This window comes from Mus musculus, chromosome 19 (assembly GCF_000001635.26).
Source record: "Mus musculus strain C57BL/6J chromosome 19, GRCm38.p6 C57BL/6J".
Classification (NCBI taxonomy): Eukaryota; Metazoa; Chordata; class Mammalia; order Rodentia; family Muridae; genus Mus; species Mus musculus.
The window spans coordinates 46,300,568-46,328,137 of NC_000085.6; the positions used below are offsets into that span (position 1 = coordinate 46,300,568).

At 55.6% G+C, this 27,570-nt stretch overlaps 2 protein-coding genes and 1 long non-coding RNA gene across 24 annotated transcripts; 1 reads left to right on the plus strand and 2 right to left on the minus strand.

The window, feature by feature from the left end:
* Nucleotides 1-426: 426 nt before the first annotated feature.
* Nucleotides 427-11,833, plus strand: Nfkb2 (nuclear factor of kappa light polypeptide gene enhancer in B cells 2, p49/p100). 4 transcript variants are annotated; one of them, XM_006526743.4, is made up of 23 exons: nucleotides 427-4,253; nucleotides 5,363-5,457; nucleotides 5,716-5,797; nucleotides 5,919-5,959; nucleotides 6,204-6,302; nucleotides 6,375-6,526; nucleotides 6,797-6,903; nucleotides 6,993-7,151; nucleotides 7,389-7,493; nucleotides 7,606-7,691; nucleotides 7,778-7,916; nucleotides 8,062-8,187; nucleotides 8,298-8,507; nucleotides 8,588-8,729; nucleotides 9,088-9,202; nucleotides 9,276-9,489; nucleotides 9,641-9,810; nucleotides 9,930-10,032; nucleotides 10,157-10,308; nucleotides 10,442-10,511; nucleotides 10,715-10,887; nucleotides 11,014-11,125; nucleotides 11,203-11,833. In XM_006526743.4, exons 2-23 carry the CDS (start codon nucleotides 5,437-5,439, stop codon nucleotides 11,325-11,327), a joined length of 2,703 nt encoding a protein of 900 aa, XP_006526806.1. In that variant the 5' UTR covers nucleotides 427-4,253; nucleotides 5,363-5,436; the 3' UTR covers nucleotides 11,328-11,833. The 4 variants fall into 4 exon arrangements, with proteins under 4 accessions (XP_006526806.1, NP_001170840.1, NP_062281.1 ...); NM_001177369.1 differs by having other exon boundaries at nucleotides 4,170-4,253; nucleotides 11,206-11,523; NM_019408.3 differs by lacking the exon at nucleotides 427-4,253 and having other exon boundaries at nucleotides 5,128-5,457; nucleotides 11,206-11,523.
* 4833438C02Rik (RIKEN cDNA 4833438C02 gene) lies at nucleotides 3,018-5,062 on the minus strand. 2 transcript variants are annotated; one of them, NR_152248.1, is made up of 3 exons: nucleotides 4,795-5,062; nucleotides 4,541-4,624; nucleotides 3,018-4,283 (listed from the first exon to the last, which is right to left on the minus strand). It is a non-coding gene; the product is annotated as an RIKEN cDNA 4833438C02 gene (long non-coding RNA). The 2 variants fall into 2 exon arrangements; NR_152247.1 differs by having other exon boundaries at nucleotides 4,541-5,062.
* On the minus strand, nucleotides 11,518-27,560 carry Psd (pleckstrin and Sec7 domain containing). 18 transcript variants are annotated; one of them, XM_030251108.1, is made up of 19 exons: nucleotides 26,517-26,621; nucleotides 26,331-26,440; nucleotides 25,600-25,655; nucleotides 23,709-24,446; nucleotides 23,347-23,449; nucleotides 22,561-22,915; nucleotides 21,489-21,929; nucleotides 20,202-20,396; nucleotides 19,960-20,040; nucleotides 19,684-19,796; nucleotides 19,091-19,149; nucleotides 18,907-18,996; nucleotides 15,466-15,509; nucleotides 14,046-14,236; nucleotides 13,896-13,966; nucleotides 13,609-13,766; nucleotides 13,087-13,231; nucleotides 12,735-12,878; nucleotides 11,520-12,362 (listed from the first exon to the last, which is right to left on the minus strand). In XM_030251108.1, the coding sequence occupies exons 4-19, from the start codon at nucleotides 24,360-24,362 to the stop codon at nucleotides 12,132-12,134; spliced, it is 3,075 nt and encodes a 1,024-aa protein (XP_030106968.1). In that variant the 5' UTR covers nucleotides 24,363-24,446; nucleotides 25,600-25,655; nucleotides 26,331-26,440; nucleotides 26,517-26,621; the 3' UTR covers nucleotides 11,520-12,131. The 18 variants fall into 18 exon arrangements, 17 of the variants coding, with proteins under 17 accessions (NP_001334383.1, XP_006527456.1, XP_030106968.1 ...); XM_006527388.4 differs by having other exon boundaries at nucleotides 20,202-20,399; NM_001347454.1 differs by lacking the exons at nucleotides 26,331-26,440; nucleotides 26,517-26,621 and adding an exon at nucleotides 25,896-26,299 and having other exon boundaries at nucleotides 11,518-12,362; nucleotides 20,202-20,399.
* Nucleotides 27,561-27,570: the final 10 nt, after the last annotated feature.

The window sequence follows — 27,570 nt, forward strand, 5'->3', positions numbered from 1 at the left end:
TCATCTCTCCTACATGGCCCTCAGTAACATTCCGAAATACATGTGTCAATGCAGAAATGTGTGTTACCTTCAAGAGTTGATATGTTCACAGAGAAAAACAACCAGACACCAGTGAGTTAAAGCAGCAACAAGATTGACCCTCAAGGATGCTGAAAATGATGCTGAGACATATTTATTCCAGCATCCTGCTTGATCCGGTCTCAGACTGCCTTAGCTGCTGTTTCATCAAAACTTGCTCCCAGGACAGCTTCAAAAAGGTCACCCTGTTGAACCAGCCCCTCAGACAGTTCCTGTCAGGACTTCAGTTAAGCCCTGCACTTTCACACCACACAGACTGGACCACAAATGTTACAGCTAGCTTTCCTAAGACTGGCCAGTATCCCAATTTTCTTAGGGCCCCCAAAAGAGACATTGTTGCTAGGGATCAAGAAATAATTTTAAGAGAATGACACCCATTCCCAAGAAGTGGGGTGAGTAGTTTTTGGTCGTTCAATGGATGATAGGTGTTTGCCATCATTTTAGGGGGTTGGGTGCAAGTTGTTAATGGTCTTGGTCAGGAAGGATACAAAGTGAAGGAGCACAGATTCATGGATTTCTCTTTCTTTTTCTTCCCTTTATCTTCTTTCTCTCACACCTAATGCTGGGGAAAAGAACAGAAAGGGGATGAAAAGAAAAAGGGGGGAACATATGAGGGATAGTTTAAGGGGGTAGATTATTAAAGCTATGTTTAAAGAGCATCGACAGACATTTTACATTGGTGTGGATTTTATATATTGATACAAATTTAAGGTTACTTTTATTACAGCATACTGTATATATGTCTCAACTCTTGTATAAGGTATTGTACTGCGCAACTCATTTAAAAAGGCCATGTGACGTTCTAGTCCTTTTGAAAGCTGCTATTACAAAATGTGGAGGATAGTTATGAAATGCAAGCGAGGAGTCGATCAAACTTATGATAATGTTAGACACTAGTGTAATTCATTACAGAAATATGTTTCCTAGGTTGAACAGATAGGAAATAGCTAGAAACAAGCAATGTTTGCCTATTTAGATACACTATGGATAGACGGTCTTCAAAACCTCAGAGATCTACAGAATATGGCATTTAAAGATGTTTTATTGATAAAAGGTTTTTGTTTGTTTGTTTGCTTGCTTGCTTTTTGGCAAGGAGACATGTCAGCTCCTGGCAGCACCTCCATTGCATTTCTTTTTTTCTTTTTTTTTTTTTTCCGAGACAGGGTTTCTCTGTGTAGCCCTGGCTGTCCTCGAACTCGGAGATCTGCCTGCCTCTGCCTCCAGAGTGCTGGGATTAAAGGTGTGCGCCACCACACCCAGCGCCATTGCATTTCAAAAAAGATGATGAGCACTGAAGAATCCCCAAGTGGAATTTGCTTCTTTGTGGCAAGCTGCCACGGGGCAAGAACCTGCCCTTGCCTCAACTGCGGACTTCATGCTGTCTATGCCGTGGGCAAGCAGGACATGAAAGAAGTCGACTGCCAAGTTTTGCCGGGACAAGGTAGGCAAGTCCTTCATAATTCCTGCTTCACAGAAAAGTCTGTCAGAGATTCTGGGACAGGAGGCCAAAGATGATGCTCTAACAATGCAGAGAAACCACGCAGCCCCTCCGTCGTTTCCATGGTTTTGGAATTTGCTTGCTCTGCACTTCCTGTCTACTCAGAGATATTTATCTTCCTCGGGCCTCTGACAGTTACAGACTCACAACTAAGCTTAAGCTATTTAGGATTTAAATATAGAACTTGGAACTCACCAAGATAAGATAAAGTATTTCCCCACAGTTGCCAAATGCAAATGGACTGGACAGTGTGCATGTAATTTTTACCTGATAGTTTTCAGAGCTGTTATTATTATATATAGATTATTACAAGAAAGAGCCTTTATTGGACTAAGATGGGGAGATGTTGGGTGATGGTTTTGTGCACTGTGTACTGAGATGCTGAGCACTGCGCCCAGAGATTGAGTGGCAGTCATGTTTGATTGTCAAGCATCTCCTGTCTCAATGTTGTATAAAAACTGTTTCCCATCACCTCTGATTGGTTAATAAAGAGCTGATCAGCCCATAGCTGGGCAGGAGAGGAGGAGGTGGACTTCTCAACTCTAGTGAGGGACAGTGATTGAGAGAAGGGATTTGCCATGGGAGAGTCACCATGAGGACACTGACGGGCAGCCAGGACAAGACGACGATGGCAAGTAATGGGGCACATGGCTGGGTAGTGGGCAGCCACAGACGGGTTAGAGCCCATGGGCATCTACCCAGATGTAGAGCTGAAGCTTATGAAGAAAGACCTGTCTCAAAAAAAAATTAAACCCCTTTTTAAAAGAATCTGAAGGAAGTGTATGGATGGCATAGCTGGATTTGAGAACCCCGCTGGCAGTGCCTCATGACAATGGCTTGGGACAGCCACTGGGAAAGGGAAGGTTGGCTTACTCCCATTTAGTTCAGGAAGAGGAGTGTCCTCTCAGAATCAGGAGAGTGTCTTTTCTCTCTCCTTCCTAGCTATGTGTTTGGTTGTGTTAGGCCTCTTCCAGCCTTAGCTTCACCAACAGCTTAAGGGGAACACAGTTGGCACCCCTAATCAGAAACAAATGGATAGTTTCAGTTGGGAGGGTTTGGGTTTTCAGGCCCAACCTGTAATCTATGCAGCTAGCCTAAATTAAAAAAACAAAAACAAAAACAAAAACAAAAAACTGAAGTGCTTCCTGTCAAAGCATTTAGTATAAGGGTGGGAGATAAGAAGGAATGCCTTTCCCTTCCCCTGGTGCTAGTACCAGTCTATAGTCACCTCCTAAACAACAGGGCCAGTTGTGGGAGAGTCCAGGGAGAGCCTGTGCTGCACTCCAGACCCAAGGGAGGAGGATTCAGGAACAGAGATGCACTGCACACAGCCCCTACAGAGAAAGCTGACTTAGAGGCCCAGAAAGAGCCCATGGCAGCGACTCTTGTCCTGACCTTGTCAGTGGAGGTATGCAGGGGGAAGGCAGCGAAATGTCATTTTCAGGGAGACTTTCTAAAATGATTTTATTTCTTATTTGTCACCACGTGGGTTTGGGGTTTGGGGGATGAGTAGTCAAGAATTGAAGGGTGTGCACCTGAATTCGGTCTCCCAGAAGGCGAGGAGAGAGCCAGGGGACCCTGGTGTGATCGTTTCGGACACTTGTGAGCCGTCCCACGTGGATCCTGGAAGAATCTTCCTGGATGCAGGAAGAGCAGGAGTGCTTCGGCGCTGAGAGGTCTCCAGAGCCTCCCACCCACTTTATGATGGTAACAGCTGGCCCTCACCCATGCAAAGCACACCGCTGGCAATTTTCCACAGAAGAGGAAGTTTGAAAGGCACTTTGGACAGATTTGCGTGCATGTGTGTTGAGACAGGGTGGTGTGAAACTTAGGATCTGTCTTGGTTTCAAGAAAGCTGGGACTGCAGGTGAATTTCGCCACGCCCAGTTGGATGCCTTTCAAGTCAAATAGTTGGGACATCTGTGGTGGATGAACGAGGCCTAAGACTCCCAGGCAAACATCTTTCTTCTCTTCCTTCTTCTTTTCTTCCCCCAGCACATTGATTCTCCAACGAGTCATCCTAAAAGCCTTGGCCCTTGTGAACCCGCCACTTACAGAATAAACATCAGTTGTCTCTTCCTGAAGCCCGGAAACTAAGACAGTTGACCCCAGAGTTTCCTTGCGGCTCCAGAAAGGCCGCTAGATGGCGATCTGGAGCTGACCGCAAGATCTGACTCCTTCCTCTTCCCCTTCCCAGCTAGGAGGTCCCTCTCTGGGAGGGTTACTGGAGTGTTGGGACTGACCCGGTTTCCTGTGTCTCAGAGATAGCCAACCTCTGGGCACAGCAAGAGCCAAGTGGCCCACTGGACTCCGTAACGGTCCCGGGCAAGCCTGGAAGAGTGCAGAGATCTGAGCCGCGCCCTGCGCTGGGTCCGTCGTCCCGCCTCGCTGGTCCCTAGCAGAACTGGAGCTGGGTGACACCCCGCGGCCAGTCCTGGGCGAGCCTTCCCCGAAAGGGGCGCGCCTGCGTTGCTCCGGGTTGGCTACAAGAGTCCTGGAGTTAAACTTTCAACCAATAAAAAAGGGCATGGGGAGTGACGCACGGGATCGTCACGGGAATTCCCCCCCTCGGGGGGCCGAAAGGGGCTTTCCCGGCTGGAGCCCTTTGGCTGGAGAGGAGCAACGACCGGTCCGGGGAAGGGCTCGGAAAGAAGTCGGAACCAGAGCCGCCACCACGGTGAGTGGCCGGGTTCAGATCCCTGAGTGTCTAGGGAATGGAGAGGGAGGGAAGGAGGACTTTAGATGACAGGCTGGGGCTGGACGCCACCTCCAGTGAGCGCGCACAGGAACAGGACACTTTGCTACACATCAGCGACACGTCTGCCTGCCCTTAGCTTGCCTGTGCACAGCCGGCCGGTGTGAGCCCCGCACACGCACTCACAGCGCACCCGTGCACCGGCGCCTGCGCACGGACATCCAGACGTGCACGGACGTGTGCCCACACTGGGCAGTACAAGGACTCACCTGTGTGGATGAACGTTCACTTGCACGTGCCATGATGCCACCACTCACCCGGCACACAAGACATTAGGGCTGAAACGCATATTCCTGCAACGGACACATGCGCGTTACACTGGCTTTGGGATTGGAGTCGCCAGGGAGGGCGGGATGCTCCCGTTTGACCGGCCACCGGGAGCAGGTGCAGCGGGAGAATCCGGGAAGCTAAGACGGAATCGCTAGAGACCGTGGAGGGGGAAACTCCTCCCCCCCACACACACCCTGAGGCCCGAATCATATTCTCTGGTCAGAGCCCCGGAGGCCCCACTGGAAGAACCCCCGCCTACGGGCCATTCGGAAAAGGGGCCTCCGACGGCAGGAATGTCCCCACAAAAGCCCCTGGGTGAATCAGCCGTGTCCTCCACGCTGGCTGAAAATCCCAAGTTTGCTCCAGGCTGCGGAGAGGGGGCGAGGCGGCTAGGCCCCGACTGAGCCCCAGGGGCTACAGAGGCTGCCCGGGAACCAGGAACCGCCTGGGCCTCCCGCCCCTCCCGCTGCGGGGGCGTGGCCCCGGCGTCATTTCCAGGCCCGCCCCCTCCGGCTCCGCCTCCCCCTGGTATTTTCGGGACTTTCCTAAGCAGCACTAACTTTCTGCCCCTTTCCCGGGCCAGCCCCGCTCCGGATCTCGACCTCCACCGGATCTTACCCGCCACGCCCGGACGGGCGGCTGGAGGAGATCGGACCCTCCCCCAGATCTGAGCCCCCCTCCCCTACCCATCCCTCTCCCCCTGCCCACCCCTATCCTGATATCTTTCACTCTTCCCCCTCCCACGCCTCTCTTCACCTTAGGCGGGCGTCCGAAACTCTGGAAAGCTGAACCGGGGCCCGAAGCCGCAAGACACAGCAGGGCCTAGCCCAGAGATATGGACAATTGCTACGATCCAGTGAGTCACACTGCCTGACCCTGAGGGCGGCGGGTGCCCTCTGTGTCTGCTTGTCAATTGGACGCTCCTCCACTCCCCTACTTCTGCACTGTCTTCAAATTGTCTTAGTCTGCCAGTCTGTGCTGTCTGCAAACCCTGCCCAGAAATGAGCTTCCTCATAGCTTGAGGAGGAGTCCAGGGAGTGACTGCAGAGGGCTTGGGAGGGGGTGGTTGGGGGGACCCTTGATTCAGCTGCCACCTTCTCTGTCTATAACGCAGGGCCTGGATGGCATCCCCGAATATGATGATTTTGAATTCAGCCCCTCCATCGTGGAGCCTAAGGATCCAGCCCCTGAGACAGGTCAGTAAGTCTTTGGCCTCGCAGTATCTCAGAACCTAGAGGAGAGTGAGCATGTCCCCTGGAGGCCCCACTGAGGGATGGTCTCAGAGATCCTGGCTCAGCAAGGCCCCTCTATTTCCAGCTGATGGCCCCTATCTGGTGATTGTGGAACAGCCCAAACAGGTGAGTGAGTGACAGAGAGTGGTGGCTTCACCTTTGGGGAAAAGGTGGGGCGGGGGGGGGGAGGGTAGTTATACCTACTGATCAGATTAAATAGCTTGCTGCTGATATGTTGGGGGCTTATGAGAAGGAGGTACACTTTTGGTCACTGTGGTCAGTGATGGCTAGTGGTTGCCTTGTGGGGATGACGGGGGGGGGGGGGGGGTTGCCTCTCCTGATCACAATGTCTCTGCTATGGAACCTTCAGCGAGGCTTCAGATTTCGATATGGCTGTGAAGGCCCCTCCCATGGAGGTTTGCCAGGTGCCTCCAGTGAGAAGGGCCGGAAGACCTATCCTACTGTCAAGGTGAGCTCAGATGACACCGGAGGGTAGGGATGGTGTATGGGGCAACTACTGACTATCCTTTGCCATTCTCAGATCTGTAACTATGAGGGACCGGCCAAGATTGAGGTGGACCTGGTGACACACAGTGACCCACCTCGTGCGCATGCCCACAGTCTGGTGGGCAAGCAGTGTTCAGAGTTGGGAGTGTGCGCTGTGTCTGTAGGACCCAAGGACATGACTGCTCAGTAGGTGGCCCTGGCCCCTGGCCCCCAGTGGGATGCTCATTGCCTGCCAGCCTTAGGTCTCATCTCAGGCCACCTGTGTGACTAGCACACAAAGTGGGAAGATTTACTTTGGCCCAGGAACCTCAGAGCTCAACTATAAAGAGCAGTTTCCTTGGAGAACAGAGCCAGGATGAGCCTGACCATGGGGGGTGGAGCGTGGGGGTGGAGGTGCCTCAGGAGGAAAGAGCCTCATGGTCAAAGAGGACAAAGCCTCCTCCTTGTCCTCTCCAGATTTAATAATCTGGGTGTCCTGCATGTAACCAAGAAGAACATGATGGAGATTATGATCCAGAAACTTCAGAGGCAGCGTCTCCGCTCCAAGCCTCAGGGCCTTACAGGTATGGTAACAAAAGGTGTTCCGAGAGGTGTTCCTAGAGGAGCCGGGAAGAGCAGCCCAGAGCTCACACCACCCACATTGTCCATCCAGAGGCTGAGCGGCGGGAGCTAGAGCAGGAGGCCAAGGAGCTGAAGAAAGTCATGGATCTGAGCATTGTACGGCTGCGCTTCTCAGCTTTCCTTCGAGCTAGCGATGGCTCCTTCTCCTTGCCCCTGAAGCCTGTGATCTCCCAGCCCATCCATGACAGCAGTGAGTATTCTGCAGGGGGCCAAGCATGCATTCCCAAAAGAGCGCTTGAGATACCTTCCAGCTATGGGTCTGAACCTGGCCCTGCCACGTGTGGGGTGGTGAGTGCTCGGTAGTCAGAACATCTGAGTGTTGCTTCTGAGTGGTAAATGTGAATACTGCATTTCCTGAAGTTTGATAATGACCCCACCGAGCCTCCGATCCCATCAATGTGTCCCTAACCCATCCCCCACCTTATAGAGTCTCCAGGGGCCTCGAACCTGAAGATCTCCCGAATGGACAAGACAGCGGGTTCCGTGCGCGGTGGAGACGAAGTTTATTTGCTCTGTGATAAGGTGCAAAAAGGTGAGGCAGAAGCCCTCTGGGAGCTGGAAACGCTGGCTGTAAGGGTAATTTCGGGATCCATGCAGCGGGGCTGCAGGCTCTCCCTGTGGCTAAGCCGCACTTTTCTCTGTAGACGACATTGAGGTTCGGTTCTATGAGGATGATGAGAATGGATGGCAAGCCTTTGGGGACTTCTCTCCCACAGACGTTCATAAACAGGTACTGAGGGACTAGGGCCTGTCCTGGAGACAGAACTACGAAGAAACCTTACTGACACCATGTTGCTCTCCCATCCTCCACCCCAGTATGCCATTGTGTTCCGGACACCGCCCTATCACAAGATGAAGATCGAGAGGCCTGTAACGGTGTTCCTGCAGCTGAAACGCAAGCGTGGGGGCGATGTCTCGGACTCCAAACAGTTCACATATTACCCTCTGGTGGAAGGTGAGTCGGGCTTCAGCATTCCCAAAGGCTGGACGGAGCGAGGCGGGCCAGGAGGTGGCCTAGAGTTGACTCCCAGGAGCCAGCTTGAGGAATCTAGGGTCTGACCCATATTAGGTTTTAACACCCCGTTTCTCTTTCCTCCTAGACAAGGAGGAAGTGCAGAGGAAGCGGAGAAAGGCCTTGCCCACCTTCTCCCAGCCCTTCGGGGGCGGATCCCACATGGGTGGAGGTTCTGGGGGCTCCGCTGGGGGTTATGGAGGCGCTGGAGGAGGTGAGGAGGTGCAAGTGGCAGGGAGAAGGATGGAGGAGATAAGGGAAGTTAGGAGAGGAATCTGGGAGAGTCCTGGCTGGCACCTCACACTGCCTTCCCCATGCCCACAGGTGGCAGCCTCGGCTTTTTCTCCTCCTCCTTGGCCTACAACCCCTACCAATCCGGTGCAGCCCCAATGGGCTGCTATCCGGGTGGGGGAGGTGGAGCGCAGATGGCCGGTTCTAGACGGGACACCGATGCTGGCGAGGGGGCAGAGGAGCCCAGGACGCCCCCGGAGGCTCCCCAGGGCGAACCACAGGCCCTTGACACACTGCAGCGAGGTACATCTCAGGAACGCTGGGGGTGGGCGCGCGCCAAGCTGGGGATCTGGCCCGCACCCACGCCCCCTGTCGCCCCCTAGCTCGCGAGTACAACGCGCGCCTGTTCGGTCTGGCGCAGCGCAGCGCCCGAGCGTTGCTGGACTACGGCGTCACCGCAGACGCGCGTGCTCTGCTAGCGGGACAGCGCCACCTGCTGATGGCACAGGACGAGAACGGAGACACGTAAGCAACCAGAGGACGGGCTTCCGTGGGACCTCCAGTGGCTGGGGTCTTCTGCTACCAGGTCTAGATGTTCGGGTAGAGGAATCTACAAAGAGCTGAACCCTAGGCTTGGACAGATCTGGTCTCAGGTCCTCGCTGTTTTCTACTTCTGTTCAAGATATTTACTCTCCCCGACCTTCAATTTTATTAGCTGTGAAGGGGTACAAATAGCAAGGTGTGACAAAAGATTAAGATGATGACATTTAGGTTTCAAGGGGCCTCGGTAAAGGAGACCGCGGAAGTGTGGAGTTTTGAGGGCAGATGTGCTGCTCTGGGTGGCTGGGTTTCTGAAGACAAAGTCTCAATCTCCAACCCTCAGGCCACTGCACCTGGCCATCATCCATGGGCAGACTGGTGTCATTGAGCAGATAGCCCACGTCATTTATCACGCTCAGTACCTCGGCGTCATCAACCTCACCAACCACCTGCACCAGGTAAGGGGAAGCCTTTGGTAAGAGGTTGAAGGCAGGGAGTCCAAAGCTGGCCTAACGCTGCCTCTCTCCTCAGACGCCTCTGCACCTGGCGGTAATCACTGGGCAGACAAGGGTGGTGAGCTTCCTGCTGCAGGTGGGTGCAGACCCCACGCTGCTGGATCGGCACGGAGACTCCGCCCTCCACTTGGCTCTCCGGGCAGGTGCTGCAGCCCCAGAGCTGTTGCAGGCACTGTTGCGCAGCGGAGCCCATGCTGTGCCCCAAATATTGCACATGCCTGATTTTGAGGGTAAGTTTCCAACCTACTCCTGTCCTGGGAACAAGGGTGGGGACCGAGGAGTGTATATGATCAATAAACACGAGCGGAGGTTGCCTGGTCAGAGTGCATCCGGAGGCCATTTTGAGGGTCAAAGCTGCAGGCGCGTGTGCTATTTCTCTAGGACTATACCCTGTACACCTGGCAGTCCATGCCCGAAGCCCTGAGTGCCTGGATCTGTTAGTTGACTGTGGAGCTGAAGTGGAGGCCCCAGAGAGGCAAGGGGGCCGAACTGCCCTGCATCTAGCCACAGAGATGGAGGAGTTGGGGCTGGTCACCCATCTAGTCACCAAGGTAGGAATGAGGACTATGGAAGGGATGGGGCTGCGGACTGTGGGAGGACCCGGAATGATGATCTGCGTGGCAAGGGCTTGGCTGGCTGGACTATGCTGCTCTCTGCTTGCACCCTACAGCTCCATGCTAATGTGAATGCCCGGACCTTTGCTGGAAACACACCCCTCCACCTGGCAGCTGGACTCGGGTCCCCAACTCTTACTCGCCTCCTTCTAAAGGCTGGTCAGTTTCACCATTGGTGTATGAAGGGCAAGGGGGGGAAGGGGGAACCCCCAGCTCCCCATGGTTCAGTCCTCAATGTAGGAGCCTCCACTAGTCTCTCCTGAGGACTGCCTCCCTCCCCCAGGTGCTGACATCCATGCAGAGAATGAGGAGCCTCTGTGCCCGCTGCCCTCACCCTCGACCTCTGGGAGCGACTCCGACTCTGAAGGGCCTGAGAGGGATACCCAAAGAAACTTCCGAGGCCATACCCCTCTTGACCTCACTTGCAGTACCAAGGTGAGGCCACCCTTGCAATAGAAGTACTGAGGTGGGGACTGGGGACCTTCTGGACTTGGGGGTGTGTCCCAGATGATGGACCTAGGGAAAGCTGGGCTTAAGGTCCGGATGACAGTCAACACCATCTCCCCAGGTGAAGACTCTGCTGCTAAATGCTGCTCAGAACACCACGGAGCCACCCCTGGCCCCACCCAGCCCTGCAGGTGAGGTTGCAGTGGTCTCAGGCACCTCCTTCCAGAGGTGATATCCTTAGGGACTCTGGCGAGGGCTTCCTTTGTCTAGCTCCTCTTCCATGCCCCGTTGATCTGTCCACCATGTCTGTCAGGTTACAAGGGAGAGAAGCTGTCTGGGTACGTGTCCCTGCACACCTATTAGCTAACTCACAGGTCCGTATTTGTCCCCTAAGGGCCAGGGCTGTCCCTGGGGGATGCAGCCCTGCAGAACCTGGAGCAACTGCTGGATGGTCCCGAAGCCCAGGGCAGCTGGGCAGAGCTGGCAGAGCGACTGGGGTTGAGAAGCCTGGTGGACACATACAGGAAGACCCCGTCTCCCAGCGGCAGTCTCCTTCGTAGTTACAAGGTGAGGCAGCCTGTACCCTGCCCTGAAGCCTGAAACCTTGGCCTCTCAGAGTTCCCTCCCCCACCAAGACTCTCTAACCCCACACCCTAAGCATCACTCAGACCTCCTGTCGCCTTTTCTCGGCAGCTGGCTGGTGGGGACTTGGTGGGTCTATTGGAGGCCTTGTCTGACATGGGTCTCCATGAGGGAGTCAGGCTGCTGAAAGGTCCTGAGACCCGCGACAAGCTGCCCAGCACAGGTAAGGACAACCACCTTGGAAGGTGTGTCTGGGCTGAGGGGAGAAGGCATGAGGCTTGACTCTCCCCTGTTCCCTAGCAGAGGTGAAAGAAGACAGTGCCTATGGGAGCCAGTCAGTGGAGCAGGAGGCAGAGAAGCTGTGTCCACCCCCTGAGCCTCCAGGAGGGCTCTGCCACGGGCACCCCCAGCCTCAGGTGCACTGAATGGCCCCGGTCAACTTCCACCCAGATCCCTCTGTACAGCATCCCTGTCTAATCGAAATCTTATTTAAACCTCAAGCCCACATCTCGGTGGGTCAAATAAAGGGGAAGACCCCTCCCCAACTTACGGTACAGCAACCCCAATGTGCTGCCCATCCCAGTCCCTGAGCGAGAATAGAGGAGGAGGCCCAGCCAGCAATTCAGAGCAGTTTTAATGAGGGTGGAGGCTGTACAAAGGGTAGGGCCCACCAAAGAAGGGAAGCAGGCCGTGCCACCCCAGCCTGTGGATGGGGCCTCAAAGTGGATGCCCTTCCTCTGTCTCTGCAAAGAGAGAGGTGAGCCCTTGGGGAGGAATAGGGGGACCAGCTCAGCCCCAACTCCTGGCTTCTGTCTGAGCCAGGCCCCAGGATGGAGGGGTGTTGCTGGTGTAAGGGTGAGGTGGTCTCAGCAGAAAGCAGAAACTTGATCAGGCCTCCCCCACGAAAAAAAAAAGGAAGAAAAAAAAAAAAGAAAGAAGGAAAGGAAAGGAAACCCCCATCAAAAATTAGGGGCATGGGCCCCTCCCACCCTTCCTGTACGAAAAAGTGCAAAACATTATCACAAAAAGGGGGTCTCTGAGAGGCCCTCAGCCTAGGCTCTGAGGCCCGGCTCAGCCCTGCCCTGCCCCGGACACCGCGTCCGGCGCGGTCGGGCCCTGGACCAGGAGGCCCTCGTGGCTGGCCCGAGGCTAGCTGAGCTCAGGCAGGACCGTGTATGTCATCATGCAGGTGCCCAGCGGGCACTGCCCCCATCGCTCCTATGCCCTGCTCAGGGCTTTGGCCTTGTACTGCCTGCTCCAGCCCGGGTTTCTGAGCCAGGACGCTGAGCCCGGGGCTGGCTGGTGGGCTTGGGCCGCAGGGAAGGACTGGAGTGAGGCGGAGGGCATCCATCCTCCGTGCTCCCAGCCTGGGCCAGGGCTGCCTCTATGGTGTCCAGCTCCTCGCTGGCTGCCTTCATCTTGACTCGAAGCAGTGCTGCATAGGTGCCGTAGCGGGATTTCTGAGACAGAAGGCCGGAGCAATAAAGACCTGCCCCTCCTCTGGCCCTTTCCACCCCACCACCCAGCAAACACATAGATGCTGGGTCCCAGAAGACATTTTTGAGAGGTTACTGGCCCTCTCCGAGCTCTCTGAACCACCTGTAGTGACAGCAGACATTTTTGTAGCTTTTACTAGGGCTTGAGACAGACTACATAACAGACGTGTCACCTGACCCTAGTGGGTATGGAATTTAGCCTCCATCCCCCACAAAGAAAATGAAGACTTAGAGATCTGCCAGTCACCTAGCTGGGTTCCAGGCTTAGCTATCAGACCCTTATCCCTAGCCTCGTCCTGTGTGGGAGATACCAAGGCCCCAGTCAAGGAGGCTCACCTCAAACTCCAGGTAGGCCTCCTTCTGCCGCTGCTCATCCGCCTCCTTGCCTCGGGCCTTCTTTCCCAGATGTGCAGCCCGGTGCTCTCTCAGCTCGCTGGCCATGGCCTTCAGCTTGGCCTCATGGGTCCTCACCTGCTCCTCCTAACAGCCAACTAGGCCCGGTCAGTGTCACCAGTCTATATATAGGTCCTTCGTGCAAATTTTATCAAGGGGCTGCCTCCCTCTTGTGACCCACGCAGGACTCCTGCACAAATGTCTAACCACACATGCAGCCTGGACTATGGCTTACTGCCCCCCCCACTTCCATCCCACTGTCATCCCACAGGGGGACTGAGCCACTTGGAACTACCTGGGAGAGGCGGGTGGCAGCACTGGGCAGCAGAGGGCGGCTGAATTTCTTCTGGGAGCTAACAGCAGCTGGGAAGGGGGGTGCAGAAAACATGGCAGCCACCACATTGATGCGAGTGATCCAGGACTGCATTTGCTCCAGGCTCCTAGGGAGACAGCACAGGGACCCCAGGTTCCTTTCCAGGAGTGCCAGTCCCGACCTGGAGCCTGGTCTTGGTCGTTGGTTGTTTGTTTTGAGGTAGGATCTCAAGTATGCCAGACTAGGCTCAAACTGGCTATGTTGTCAAAGAAGACCTTGAATTTATGACTCTTTTGCCTCCGCCTCCTAAGTGCTGGAACTATAGGTGTGTACCACCGAGTCTGGCATGTACAGGGAGGGCTGGGGATCGAACCCAGGACCTTCTGCATGCTACCAATCTCTCTACCAAATAAGCTATGTCTCCAGTCCATGGAGCGGGGTCTTACAAGGAGAGAGGAATCCAGGGAGCAGGGTCTGGAATGGGTAAGAAGGAAAAGCACTCACGGAGCCTGGAAGAGGAAGACCCGCCAGTCAGCTGTGCGCAGGTAGAAGACGTGTGGTCTCTTGCTATAATCGCTGGCGCGGGTAGCCAGGGCGTGGTGGATGCTGATAGCATTCTTCAGCTCTGCCTCGGAAAGAGCCTTCCCAGGCTGATACTCCTCCTATGGGGGTGCCCATCTCGTCCTGCTCCAGTCCTGGCCTGGCCATCTCCAGCTACCTAATCCCCTCTGGCAAGCCAGCCCACTCCTGGCCCCGCCCACTCCTGGCCCCGCCCACTCCTGGCCCCGCACCTTCTGCAGGTAGAGGATCATGCCCTTGAGGATCCCGTGGAAGCTCTTCCAGCCCCGCTTGCCACGAGGTGCTAGGGAGGGAAGGCAGGTCAGGGTGGCCTGAGGAAGGCCCGCTCCCATCCATCCCCCAGTCCCCGCACAGCCACATACTCTTCCTGCAGTCAGGGTCTGCGTGCACCTTTCGCACCAGGGCCCCGTGCTTGTAGACAGCTGCCCCGGGCTCAGGAGTCAGGTCCAGGAAGGGGCTGGAACTGCTGCCACTGCCTCCGCTGACCCGCTTGATGACCTTGGGGTTAGGATCGGCCAACTCGGACAGAGACCGTCGCAGCTCCTCCTCGTCTCTGCAGATGTGACTGTTTCAGAGAGTGCTGGCCACACTGCCACACAACCCTAGAATGCCTCTTTAGTGACTAGGAGCTGCCAGGAACTCCCTTCACCTGGAGGCTCTGCTATCTCCGAGTAGGGCTCCACAGGCTCCAGGTCTGTGTCCTCCCTGGCATGAGAGCTACCTGGGGCTCCCCTCCCCGCACCGCGTGGATGCCTGCTGTGTCTCTGTTTCTGCACACACCCAGCCCTCACACTTTTCTCCTGGACAGACACGTGTGACTCAGCTCTCTCCTAACCACACCTAACACCCGGCTCGGCTCCGCTCTGCTCGCAGTTGGTTATGTGGAGCCAGAAGGAAGTAGTGAACAGGCTCGTGCCTATAACCCCACCACTGGAGATGTGACAGCAGGGCAGTCACATCCAAGCCAACCTGTCTTGAGACCCTGTCTCAGAAATCTAAAAGCTAAAGGTGACATCTTAGAATGCCTCCCCCTGATGTGTTCCTTTGTAAATCCTGTGAAGATAGAAAACTCAAGACTCTCTCATTGCCTTGCTCAACAATTTCCAATAAACCATTGCCTCCTACATGGGACCTATGTGACTTCTTTCCCAACCCTCTCTTTCCAGTCACCCCAGACACGCCTGTGACCTCCTCTTCCACACTAACTTCAGTCACAACCTTGTTTCCCCTTAATACCAGCTTCCCCTTATCTCCTACAAGACACTAGACTTCAAGGCTGGCCTCCAGAAAGCCGTTCTTGATCCCCTCCCTCGAAGGGCACTGAGTCTGGCTCAACAGATAGCAGAGACTACTGTATCTACTGGTGTTTAGAAGGACTCTTCCAGCCTGAGGCCCCAAAGACTAAACGGGACCTTCTCCTTCAGAGAGAACTCTTCCAACACAATGAGAAAACTTGTTCTGTGCCACTCCAAGGTAACCTTGTGTACCCCCAGAGTTAATCTGCTCTCTTCTTGGGCTGCCAGGGACTTCCTTTTATGTTTCAAACTCCCCATCCCCCCCCCCCCGACTGCCTCAGCCCAGCTTGTCATAACAACAGAGCTAGACACAAGACAGACCCCAAGTCTGGGCAGGCATTTCCAAAGAAGGAAATATGGTAGCCTTGCTGCTTCGTGGGGCCTCCCAGCCCATCAATGTACCCACAGCCCCAGTTCTCTGGCATCCCCTGGCTCCTCCTACCTCATGCTCCAACCCCAACCCTTAGCAAACAGCCCCGGCACTCACATGGCCCATTGCAATTTTTCATTCTTGATGGAGCTGTACAAGGCCTGGAGAGAGACAAAGCAAGGGATGTGGATTAACCCTGTGAGAGGTACTCATGCACACCAGTGTCAGAGCTCAGAGCCCTCCTGCTAACTTAGGAGAGGAAATGGAACTCAAAGAGGGGGACAAAGACGGCAATCCCCCACTCTGGAATAAAACACCAAGACCCAGGCCGATTGAAGCTGCCTGACTCCGACCGGTTTCTACAGGGAGAACCAGCAGAGCGTGTGTAGGGGCAATCGGCCAGTCAGCACACGGAACCCTGAGCCACAGCTGGTACATAGTAACTGCCAGGTGCTGTTGCCTGTCATCAAGGGACTCTCCTGCTCAGAGCCTGGTAGGAGAAGTGCAACCCTAAATAGAATATGAGAGGAAGCCAAAGAAATCCTCCTTCCCCCAACCATGTGTTCTGGCCAGATTTCACAGCATAAACCCACACAGAGCAAATGGGGAAACTGAGGCGCCACGATAGAATATTCATCCTTTCACCCTCTTTGGCTCCCAACTTGAGGACAGAATGAGCCTTCCCCCAATGCCATCAAGCCAGATACCAAGGGGCTCAGTGCTCAGCCATTCTTCATACAGCTGGTGTGTCAACAACCAGCGATTGAAACCATAGTTCCAGCTTCCAATTACTGTCCACCTCAAACCGGGCCCTGAAACGACCACTTTCCCTCTGCAAAGTTGGCCTAGGAACATCTGAGGGCCATGCAGTGACAAAAGAGAGAATGGCCTTTAGGCGTGGTGTACGAGACCCCTGTACTTGGGGATAGCTTAGAATATACCAGCAACTCCAACTGTGGGGGCGCTTCTGCCAGCCTGTCTGTGAGTGGGTGTGTCCCCAGCATGTGCGTGTTTTGCTGTGGGGCCGTGATGCTGCCTGCGCGTGAGTTGGGTGCAGTGGTGACGTCGGCGCCTTCCCGATGCTGGGACACAGCACCCCCTCATTCTCCCAACACACCACAGGCTCCGACTCCTTCTGCCCATAGTCATGCCCAGCCACAAGCTAGGCACTCCATTCCTGCACATCCCCACATCCCGTCTGCAGGTAGGTGCACCCCAAAGCCTCCACGCCACACAACACAAACAAGGCTAATCAACACACAGCTCCCAAACAACTGTGCCTAAGCCAGCAGGGCGCAGACCCCGAACCCTCTCACTTCCCACTGATCCAGCCAGGAGGCTGGAGTAACTGTTAAGGTCCAACCTGCAACCCTTGTCTCCAGCCTTCCAGTTCTTCATTTTGCCCTCTTCAACACTGCCTCTGCCTACAACCACACCTTCCTTCCTCTGAAGGTCCTGAACCCTATCACAGAACCCAATATCCTGTTTCCATCCAGAAAACCCTCCGTACCCAGAATACTGTGGTTGGTGAGGCAGGTCCACCTTGGCCCTCCCCCACAGCCCATACCCATCTCTAGCTGCCCAGGAGTTCCATCCTTGTTGGGCTCTCCAGCCACCTTCATCCTCACCCATGCCCTCCTCGAACGCTCGCTCGCTCGCTCGCTCTGCTGCCCTCCGCACCTCCCTCAAGCCGCCCCCTCGCTCGCCGCCCGGCCTGGCGTGGGCCCCACGCCCTCACCGCCTTTTTCTTCTTGCGGCTCTGCAGGCGGCTGACCACCAGGTCGGTGTAGAGCACGGGCTTGAGACTGCGCGAGCGCTGCGGCCAGCCGTAGCATAGGGTCTCCGCGCCGCGGTGGGTGCGCCCGTAGCGCACGGAGCAGAGCGAGCGCGAACGCAGCCGCCCCGCGCTGCTGTGGATGCTGTTGACGCCGATCATGCTGGCCCGCCCGCCGCGCCGCGGCCCCCGGCCATGCCCCCGCCCGCCCTCGGCCCCGGCCCGCCCGGACGGCCGCGGACGGCTCCCCGACAGCCAGCGCGAGCGCTTGGCCCGAGCCCGCCGGCTCCCACCGACGCACCGAGCGCTCGGCGGCGGCGGCGCCGAGGGCTCCGCAGCTCCGCAGAAGGAGGGGGCGCCGGCGGGAGGGGAGGGCGCGGGCTGGGGCGGGGACGTCGCGCGACGGAGCAGCACGGCGCGAGCCCGGCGCCGTGGGGAGGGCCGGCGGCCAGCGGGGGCGCATGCGTGGGGTCTCGCCAGGGGGCCGAGCTCGCGCTCTCGGGAGGCGGCTGTGGGAGGCGTCCAGAGCACCCTTCAGCTTGTCAGAATTGAGGGCTAAAGGGACCAGTCGGCCGGCTCGCTCCCCTGCTCTCCTCACCCCCACTCCTGTGGCCCTGTCTGAGACTCGCTGGCCGGCCTTCGAACAGTCATGATGACCTCGTCCAACCCTTGGGCAGATCTCCGGATGTCCAAGCCAAGCCCATATGCCACCGAGGTCAGACATACCAACTTCTAGACGCACCGATTCCCATTCACCCCGAGTTACAGATGTACACCTCAAAAGGTACCATCTACAGCTCATAAACACCCTCTACTGTTAAAGCAGACAGCCCACTGGAAGACACAGACCACACCGCATCACACACAAATACCCAGACTACACCCAAAGCACAAACACCTCAAGTCACATAGGTCCCTTGATTCACAGACAAACACACAACACACATAACGAACGCAAACACTTCAATTCTTTAACACCTCAACTCACAGTGGACGCGCCCACTCACATGCATCCTCAAACTCGAGTGTCCAGTACACCCCAACCTAGGATCTGTCCTGGGTCGTCACATGTATAGAATGGCCCAGAGACCCCCTTCTTTAAGTTAGTCCAGGCCTCCCGAGGTAAATCACTCTACCATGGGGAGGAGGTAAATGGGAGGCAGGGTCAGAGGGCCCCCTCCCTCTGGCACCTATCTCCTTCCTGGCACCTGGGAGCAGGACTTGCTTCCAAGGGAGCCAGAAGAGCAGTAGCTAGTCCCAGTCTTGTGCTCTGGATGCAAAAACCTGGGGGAAACCTTTGCGCCTGCTGTGACCCTCTCTCTACCTTAGGCTCCCTCCTGAGTAGTGGTGCCAGGAGGAGCTTTGTGGCTCTTATACACTAAATTGAAGAGCAATGTTCCCATGCCCACCCCACCACCGCGCGCCAGCAGAGACACCTCCCTTCCACCCTCTGTGAACACTGGAAGGGAACCAAAGAGAGCAATTGCAGAGTCCAGGAACGCCTGCTCACATGCTTTCCAGAGCCGGTCCCCCTTTCCTCTCTTTACCTCAGGATTGCATGCATGTGCGCATGTGCTGAGAGAGCCTGCCTATGGGGGCTGGGCGAGGGGGCGGTCCCCAAGCTGAGTCACTACAGCCAAGGTTCCTGCTGCCTGAGCTACTCAACAAGTCTCAATTCCAAGCTCTTCCTTTCCTACAACTCTGCTCCTGAGCAGGTACCCTGTTCTACCCTTCCAGTAACGGCTACCGTCTGAGTTGCCCCCGCCCCCGCCCCCCGCCCCAACCTTGAGCAGCTCCCTGGGGAAGTCGCCACCATCATTGAGGCCCTCCAGGTTTCCGATGAAGTCCCCACAGGTCATGCGCTTCCCAATGTTCTAAGGGAGGAAAACAGAGGTCTGTGAGGCTAACTTCCCAAAGCCTCTAAGTTTCTCGTTTTCTGGCCTCCCACTTGCCATGCCCCCAACTCACATGGCCATGGAGATCTGTGTTGAGGAGCATGAGGGCACAGGTCAGCGTGTGAGCACCGTCTAGGGGAGAATGGATTGGCAGCTTCAGCCACCTTCAGGGGTTCTTCCCACCACAGTCATCACCTACCTTCTTTTGCAACCCTCCCTTTCTTACTACCCGAACTCCATGAAACCATTCTGTCTCTCCTCCAGCCCATTTCCTCCACAAGGACCTCCCCTCTGATCTCTGGCTCCCCTCCCTGGTTCCCCAAGTGGCTGGGGCAGTTGCTCCCAACCTGTCCCCAACACTCAACATGCCCCATGTACTAAACAAAAGCAAGCTGGTAGACATCACGCGTATGCAGAGCACAGCCAGTCAGCACTGAAGCCAAGCCTGGTCCAGCACATACATATGGAACAACTTCATGCAATCACATCTCCATCTGCCTCTCAAAACACCCTTGACCTAGCAACATGCCTGCTACATGGACAGCTCCACATGCACATGTAGCTGCATTTTACACTGGGGCGTGGGTACATGCCTCTTGCACAAAGACTCCTGTATATGTGTGCCTCTATGACCAGATGGGACAACCCTGCTCCCAACCTGCTCACCCTCTGAGGACAGGGCTTCAGGATTACACTGGAAATATCGCTGGGAGAAGTGGGCCAGTACACGCTCCCGCTCCTGGGTCTCACCCATTAAGGCCAGCTCCTTTAGAAATACCCTAAGGTAGGAGGAAGAAGATGTCATCTTCCACTCGAGATCTCCTTACCAGGAAGTCCTGGTCTCTGAAGAGTGATATCAAGACAACTTAGAACACACATAGCTGGAACCCTAAATGCCAAGGCTGGCAGGCAGGACTATCCTTTAGAGGGCTCAACACCCACCTGAGAGCTTGGTCCAGAGTCATGCCCGTGAAGACAAAAAACTTCAGATACTCGCCAGCCACCAATTTGCTGAAGTCATTGCTGTGGGCAGGGCAGATAGGTAGGGGTCACAAGGTCACTTCAGTGGCCTAGACAGTCTCTAGGCATGGCCTAGAGACTATGGGCATTAACTGGAGAGGGTGAGGGGCTGCCCCTGGGTGCATTCCTTGACCCTAGCCCTAGTCCCAGCCCAGGGGCATTACTTCTTGCCCAGATGCCGTGCCACATCGGCCTTCCTGAAGCCATCGAGTCGGTATAGCCTCTTGGCTAGGCGCTGTGCAGCCTCCAAATCTGCTTTCTGTCCATTGGACAAGGTGTCTGTGCTTCCCAGGGCCAGCCGCTCTGTGCTGTCCAGCTCTGAGTCTGAGTCGGATACCAGCTGACTTAGGGGTGGTTCACTGCTGGGGTAGATCGGTGGCTAAGAGTTGGAGCACAGACCTTGGGAGTCATCTAGACCCTCCCCTTGCTCTACACCCAGAAGCTGGGGAATGGCTAGAGAAACAGGAGAGGTCTTGGTTTTTTGTTTTTGTGTTTTGTTTTGGAAGGAGATTGCATTCTCTCCGCTTCCCACTTTTCTCCATGGAAGTTCTGCTTCAAATCTAACCCATGTCAGTCTTAGCTGCTGTGGGAATCCTGGCTGCTCCCCAAAGCTACCAGGGGCCTAAGTTCACTCTTTAATAGAGTCTCCATCTCCACACCTGCCCTCCTCAAGACAGTCTTCTCTCTGCACATACTCCTGGACACAGGCAGCCAGGTATAAATGGGGTGCTGGGGAAAAGCAAGGTCAAAGATCTGAGAGCATCCTGCTCCCTTCATTTCCCGCCTTACAGGGAACTCTCCTTGATGCGCCCTGCTACCCATAGAGAAGCAGTCTCTGGGGTTACAGTTTGGGGGGGGGTCAGATTGTACTCATCTTCTTCCTCTTCTTCCTTCCTCACCCCAGCTGCTCTACTCACAAAGCCACCTGTCACCCCAGAGACAGAGGCCGGAAACTCCTGGTTGCTAGGCAACCCTGTCTCCCTGGCCACCCCCCTCCTGTTGCCATGGCTTCCATGACTGGGAGGGTAGCAGCAGAGGGGAGAGCAGAAAGGTTAGGCTATGAAAGGACATTCCTAGAGCAGGGTGAGACTCAGCCTCTTGGAGGAGGGTGGAGGGAGGCAGAGGGAGGGGCTGCTGGCTGTAGGTCTAGCTGGGTGGGGGTGAGAGTGTCTGGGAAGGAGAGGGCCCTCCAGGAGAGAGAGAGGATGTTCTCTGGGGATTCTTCCGTCCTGAATCATGGTTTCTCCAGTCACTGGATCTGAGCCCAGGGAGGGAACTGCAGGGGGCCAATGGCAGGAGGCCTCCAAATGGGAAAACAGACATCTGTTAACCACCCGCTCTTGGTCAGGAATATATAAATGACTTCCTCATTCTGGGACTCTGTCCCTTAATCAGCAGTTCGGGGGGGGGGGGGCAGGGATTGGGGCAGACCAGTCAAAGAAAATACTCACCTGCCTAGGGGTGCTGCCCCCAGCCCAAAGCTATCCTCAGAGTGGGAGGGACTAGGAAGCTCCTTCCTTGGGGCCAGCGTGGCCCCAGCATCTGACTCTTCCACCTCCCTTCTCTGGGTCCAAGGACCATCAGCAGCAGAGCTGGTGCCAGAATCAGGTTCAAGAGGGGCAAGTGGGGCAGGTGCAGGTGGGTCAGGCCTGGGAGCTGGGGGCTGGGGAGGCATCTCAAAGGTGAAGAAGGGGCTCTGGGTTGGGCCAGGTGAGGCCAGTGCCTCCAGGGAGGCAAGGCTACTATAGGAGGTGCCCTTGGCCCGGTGTGACTCCAAGATAGCTTCAAACACACAACTGAAGGAGTCAGGCCCATCCGCTGAGGGGCTGGTCCCAAGCAGGAAGGGTACTGGTGACTTGAGAAGCCCAGAGTGAGGCATGTGGTCCCCTGGCCTGCAGAGGCAGGGAGAATGTCCGATCAGCTCCTCAGAATCAGGCTTTGGCAGGATCTCATTGAACTCTTGCTGACTGGCACAAGGGTGATCACCCCCTTCCCACAGATCCAAAACCTCATGAAGTTCAGTGTCCCGGCCCTGCCCATCGGCAGCACCCAGTCCCCTCCCCCCTCCCCAGTAATCTCTCTCTCCCCTCCTCTCCCTGATCCGCTTCCCTCCTGCCATCCCTTTTCTATTTCTGGCAACATCTTAGGAGATGCAGCTCCAAGCTGCAGTGGGGCGTGAGACAGAAAGGAAAAGCCCCCACATTTCCACGTTCTCCTGCCAGGACCCAGGATCCAGCCCATGCGTCCCTGTCCTCAGGCTAGCTCCCATGCCCCCAGTTTGGCCTCTGGCTTTTGGCCCTGATAATACAGAACCCTGCCTGGTCCATGTGGCTGCCCGGACTCCCGGCCTTGCCAATGCCACCAATGCCCATACATTGCTAATGTTCTCCCAGGCCTCAGGGCTCTGTCTGGAATCCCCTTTCCACACTGTCCTGGTCCTCACCATCTGTCTTCCCCACCCCTGGTCCTTGCTGGGGGCAGTAAAAAAGAGCAAGCCACTTTCACCAAAGTAGTCCCACTCACCGGGCCCCCTCCGAGGCCTCGAACACCTCATCATCCACATCCTCTTCACCTCCTGCCTCATCATCTTCGTTGCCACTGCCCAGACTGGAAGAAGGGCCAGGGCATGGGCTAGGTCGTGAGGCAGGTGGTTGGGCAGTGCCATGGGGGCCCTCAGAGCTGGGCTGACTCTCAATGGCAGAGTCGGCCTCCTCCCGCTCAGCCAGCACCTCATCGATGTCAGTCTCTCGGTAGCACCTCAGGGGCACCTTGTCCAGGTCTGTCTCGGAGTACTTGGCTGCTCGCCCCACAGCCACCCCAGAGCCTTGCTTGGAGCCCACCCCACGTGATGGGAGGACCTGCTCTGGGGGCTTAGCACCTGTATGCATAGATAGCAAGGTCAGGAGGTAAGTCATGTTGGATAGCTTCCCCACGGTCTTACATGGGCTGGAAACTCTTCATCATTTACTACTGTCTATCTGCCACACCCTTTACTTGATCCAAATGCCGGCGGGACTCATCTTAAATCAAGCCCCTATCAAATAACTATGAAGAAACCAGACTATTTTCTAGTCCTAGGAGTAACCCCTGATATCTGGACCTCCCCTCCTCTACTATCCAGCTTCCTCCAGAGCCCAGCCCAACCCTCAGGACACAGATGAAAGACTGGAGCCTGGAGAGACTTTTGGCTGACTTAGGAGCCCAGGGAAGCCAAACAGGAGGGAGGTTTGAAGGGATGCCTCTTTGCCAGGCCTCAGCTGCTGTAGAGAAGGTCCTGCCCTCCTCCCCTGGGCTAAGTTCAAGCCTTACCTGAGCTGGGGGCGTCCAAGGAGCCATAGAAGAATTCCCACTTGGCTCGAGCGATTCTCTGGGCATGAGAGGAGACTTCCCGGGGGGAGGACCAGGTGTCCCCCTGAGCCAAAGAGGGAGTGAAAGGCACAGGACCCCAATGAGAACCAGACAGACAGACACAAGAATATGGAGTTCCAGAAAGAAAACCACACGGGACAGAGATGAAGGTGCAGGGATACAGTGACAGAGGGCAATAAAAGCTCATTTAGGACATTAAAGGATTTGGGTGACTGTAAGACAAACCTCAGTCCAACAGGGGCTGAGATTTGTCCCTTAGCTGAGGTACTAGGGCCCCAGGCAGCCCAAGGCAGATTTCATACCTGGTTTAGGAATCCGGTGTCTGCAGGTCCTCGGAAGTGCATGGCCAGGTGCTCAGGGGTCCCCCCCAGCCCATTGGGGAGGGAGGAGTAAAGCCCATCTGCCCCGATCTGGGGTGGGACCAATGGTCCACGTGAGGGGTCCCTGCTGCCAGGAAGAACAGAGCCTCCTCCAGCTGGGAGTGGGTCTGATGTGGATGCCTCTAGCCGCAACTTCCGGTTGCAGCCAGGTCCAAGGGCTGGGGTGGGCCTGGGGGCAGAAATCCCGCCCAGGTCCCAGCTCCGACTCAGGCCTCCAGAAGCAGGTAGGCCATTCAGTGGCCTCACACTGGCCTTCTCCACAAAACGGAAGATGACCACAGAACTCTGTGCCCCTGGTGGAGGCTGCCCAGTGGGTGAAGAGGGTCCCCAGGGTGAGGGAGCTATATGGGGTGAGGGAGGGGCTCGCAGAGGGGTACAAGGTGCTGTCACACGTCCCAGATCCCGGCCTCGAGGACCTGGGCCCACCACTCGTCGTATAAGGGATCCTGTGCTGCCATACATGCTGGCTGGGGGACTTTGGGGCACTGGGCCTTCGGGGAGCCAGCGACGAGGACATCGTGGTGGGGAGATGGCACAGTCGCCTTCTGAGCAGAAGCGCATGGCACCCTGGGCCATGCTGGAGCCGGGGGGTCAGGCTGGGGGGGCAGGGATGGCGAGGCCAGGCAGGGAGTAAGGGGGCTGCATGCTCTTCAGACAGGCCTGCAAGAGAGGAAGGAGAACATGGGTGGAGTGCTTTGGAGTCAGACAGGCGGGGCAGCAGAGACAGAGATGGGAAGGTGGGTTGGGCCTTCTAAAGTCCAGAGACCTATCCTGGGAATGTGGGATCAGCCATCCGGGGGACTCCTGCTTTGGAAAGCTTCCAGGGGCTCCTCTTCTTCTGTCTGGGAGCCCTGAGCATCACTTTATGGTGAAAGAGCAAGCTAATTCAGCTCATGGAGTTGTGTTCTGGGGCAGCCGGGAACTCTCTCTTGGGTGGAGGCTGGAATCTTATCTTCTGGATGATAGAGGCCATGTATCCTCTACAGTTCCACTTATGGGGGACCCTCACTTAGAATAGGAGAAACCATGCTTCTTTGAAGGAGAGGGAAGAAAAAGGGGGTTGCATGGGGGTGATGGAGTGTTGAGAGGGAAGAGGAGAGAAGGAAGGGTCTGAAGAGGCCTTAACATCGGTCCATAGATTGCTGAGTGGGGAATAGATATTCTATTCTCCATACCAGTACATGCACACACACACACACACACCCATGTATAAACACACACAAGAATTCATATACACACATGCAGAAGGACAAAGTATCAGTAGTTAACACATTCATAGGCAACACCCTCCAGTACACACGCAGTACTGCTCATAGACACACCCTCATACAATCACAGTCATAACAAATATGTGTATGATGGAAAAGCACATGCTTATCTTACACACACACACACACACACACACACACACACATCACCAAATAATAGCACACAAAGAGGTTCCCAAAATTCAGGCTCTCGTTCTCTGATGCACACAGAAACAGGTGTATCAGAGACCTCCTCGTCACAATCATAAACACAAATGCATATTTGCTCACAGAATCAGAGACACACATTCTCTCCTCCCCACACCAGTAACCAAGTCTGGGTGGGTGAGGGGGCTGCACCACATCCCTCTCCCTCAACTCCAGGGATATGAAATATCTTGCCCAGCCCAGAAGAGACCATAAAGGAAAACCGGGCCTCTGATGGCAAAGCAGCAGCATAGAGAAAGCTGTCAGGAGCAGCACCCCAGCCAGACAGGTTCTTAAAGCTCAACAGGAGCCTGGACCTCCCCTGTGAAGGCCCTCCTCCAAGGCACCCCAGTACTCACCGCTGCTCGTCAGGAGCTGGAATCGAAGAGAGGCAGAGAGGCTGGGCCCCGCTCAGCTGTAAAAGCAGCAAGGCTCCCGCTCGCTCCAGGCCCGCCCGCCCGCCTCTCAGTCCCTCCTCCACCCCTCCCCACGCTCTGCTCAAGCAACGCTAATCCCCCCCCCCCAACCTCCCTCCATTCCCAGGGCCCTAAGTCCCAAAGAATGTCACCACCTAGTCACTACCTAAGACTCACACCAGAGGAAAGGGAGAATGTGGAAGACCCCATTCTGTTCCCTAAACCCTCATATGCCCCACCCCACTCGTGTTCAGTTCTCTCTCGTCCATCATCTGAACCACACGTAGGGTCCAGATGCATACGCCTGTCCTGCTCCAGACCCCACGCGTGTCCCTAGGAGGCTGCCACATGACCTGTTACATGCCACACGCGCTCCCGCCCCCACAAGCACGCGGCCACGCAAAGCACACGGTACGGAGTAGATCGGACCCGCCCCCTAAAACCAGAAGACCCAACTATGGAAGGGACATTAAGCGAATGCAGTCATAAACACTTTGGGGTTCTGAACCTCAGACCCAGGAGTCCTGTCCTGAACCCCAACCCGGAGTGCAGAGGAAGGATAAATCAGACTCCAGGAGGAACTTCCTTACTGCCTAGGTTAATCGTCCCGCCTTTTCAGGGACGAGAGTTTAGAAGGGATGACCCCGAGACTGGGACAAGAAGCACAGGCAAACCTTGTGCCCTTGGCCAGGGTGGAAAAGGGTCTGGCTCTTTTAGGAAAACGCCACACGAGTTACTATGGTAACTATTCTCCTTTGGAAGGCCAAGACCGGCAAGTTATGACCTGGGAAGAAAGAGAGGGTCGATTCGGGTGGCCAGAGGGTGCGAGGACGTTCGAAGCGGGGGTGCGCGGGGCTCACCGCGGGGAGGGGTGGCGCGAGTTCCGCGAGGTGCTGAAGGGGACAGCGCCAGATTTGTCGTAATGCGCAAGCGCAGAGGCGCGAACAAAGGGGGGGGTGTGGAGGCGCGCGCCCGGAGGTGGTGCGCGCCCACATCAATCTTGCAGAGATCCTTCCAGGCTACCCCTTCCCCAAGTAGACTGAGACGAGGAAGCAATCCCCTCATCCACCTTCACCCTCTTGTGTCTTTCCGGTGCTAGTTGGCTTTTCTCTTTATGCTACAATTCAGTAATGAGGTAGTGTAGAAGGAATTCTGGGAAAACCAGGATTTCTGGGTTCTTTATCCTTGCTTCGTTTGATCCTGGTTAGGGAGCTTTCTCCCTAGAGCCTCGATTTGCCTGTCTTTAAAATGGACGGTCCTTCCTACCTTTGCTGATGTACCCAAACCCCTGATAAGGATGGGAAGCAGTTTTCGTTACGAAGCGGCTGAAATGTTTGCATAAGGGCACGCAATCATGTAGATAGGATGCAGCGGTCTTACAGTCTTTCGCATGCCCCACACCCACCTCAGATGTTGGAGGAAAATATTACGCCAGGGGTTCTCCAGAGAGGGACTTGGGCTTAGTATCTGGGGGTGCAGTGAAAGGGGAGCCTAGTGGTTGAGCTTTGGGAAGACAATGTCCCTACAATTAATCCAGGACCAGTCAAAGCAGTACGGCTAGTGGCCTGCACTGAGCAGGCAATTCCTCTCGGACTCTGGACCGCTGGAAAGCAGACCTGGCTGGTCCTATATAGTCCTTTGTCCTTAGGCAAAGAGCCGGACTACGCTGCCCTGAAGTGGAAAGAGATGGATGTCATGATTGTGCATTTCACAAGAAATGGCAGGTTTAAACAAGTGTGCTTGAGAGTAAAAGCCCTAGCGTCGCCCATTTAATCTAGTCTTTTGGCAGTTGCTTATTGAGCACCTAGTACATACCAGCTAGTTATAGTCTGGGCAGCCTCTCCCCCTTTTCTTTTTCCAAAGTCGCTTAAAGGCGACCAGAGGACAGAAGGAGGCACTGGGTAACCTAGGAGT

What these genes read in the sequence shown, in the direction of transcription:
- Nfkb2 (XM_006526743.4), top strand. Translation starts at nt 5,437, where the DNA reads ATGGACAATTGCTACGATCCA. An exon ending in ATATTACCCTCTGGTGGAAG is followed by an intron (nt 7,917 to 8,061) that starts GTGAGTCGGGCT and finishes CTTTCCTCCTAG; the next exon opens with ACAAGGAGGAAGTGCAGAGG. An exon ending in ACCTCACTTGCAGTACCAAG is followed by an intron (nt 10,309 to 10,441) that starts GTGAGGCCACCC and finishes CCATCTCCCCAG; the next exon opens with GTGAAGACTCTGCTGCTAAA.
- Psd (NM_001347454.1), bottom strand. Translation starts at nt 24,362, where the DNA reads ATGGCCCAGGGTGCCATGCGCTTCTGCTCAGAAGGCGACTGTGCCATC. An exon ending in CTTGGACGCCCCCAGCTCAG is followed by an intron (nt 22,916 to 23,346) that starts GTAAGGCTTGAA and finishes CTATGCATACAG; the next exon opens with GTGCTAAGCCCCCAGAGCAG. An exon ending in TGATCCTCTACCTGCAGAAG is followed by an intron (nt 13,767 to 13,895) that starts GTGCGGGGCCAG and finishes GCACCCCCATAG; the next exon opens with GAGGAGTATCAGCCTGGGAA.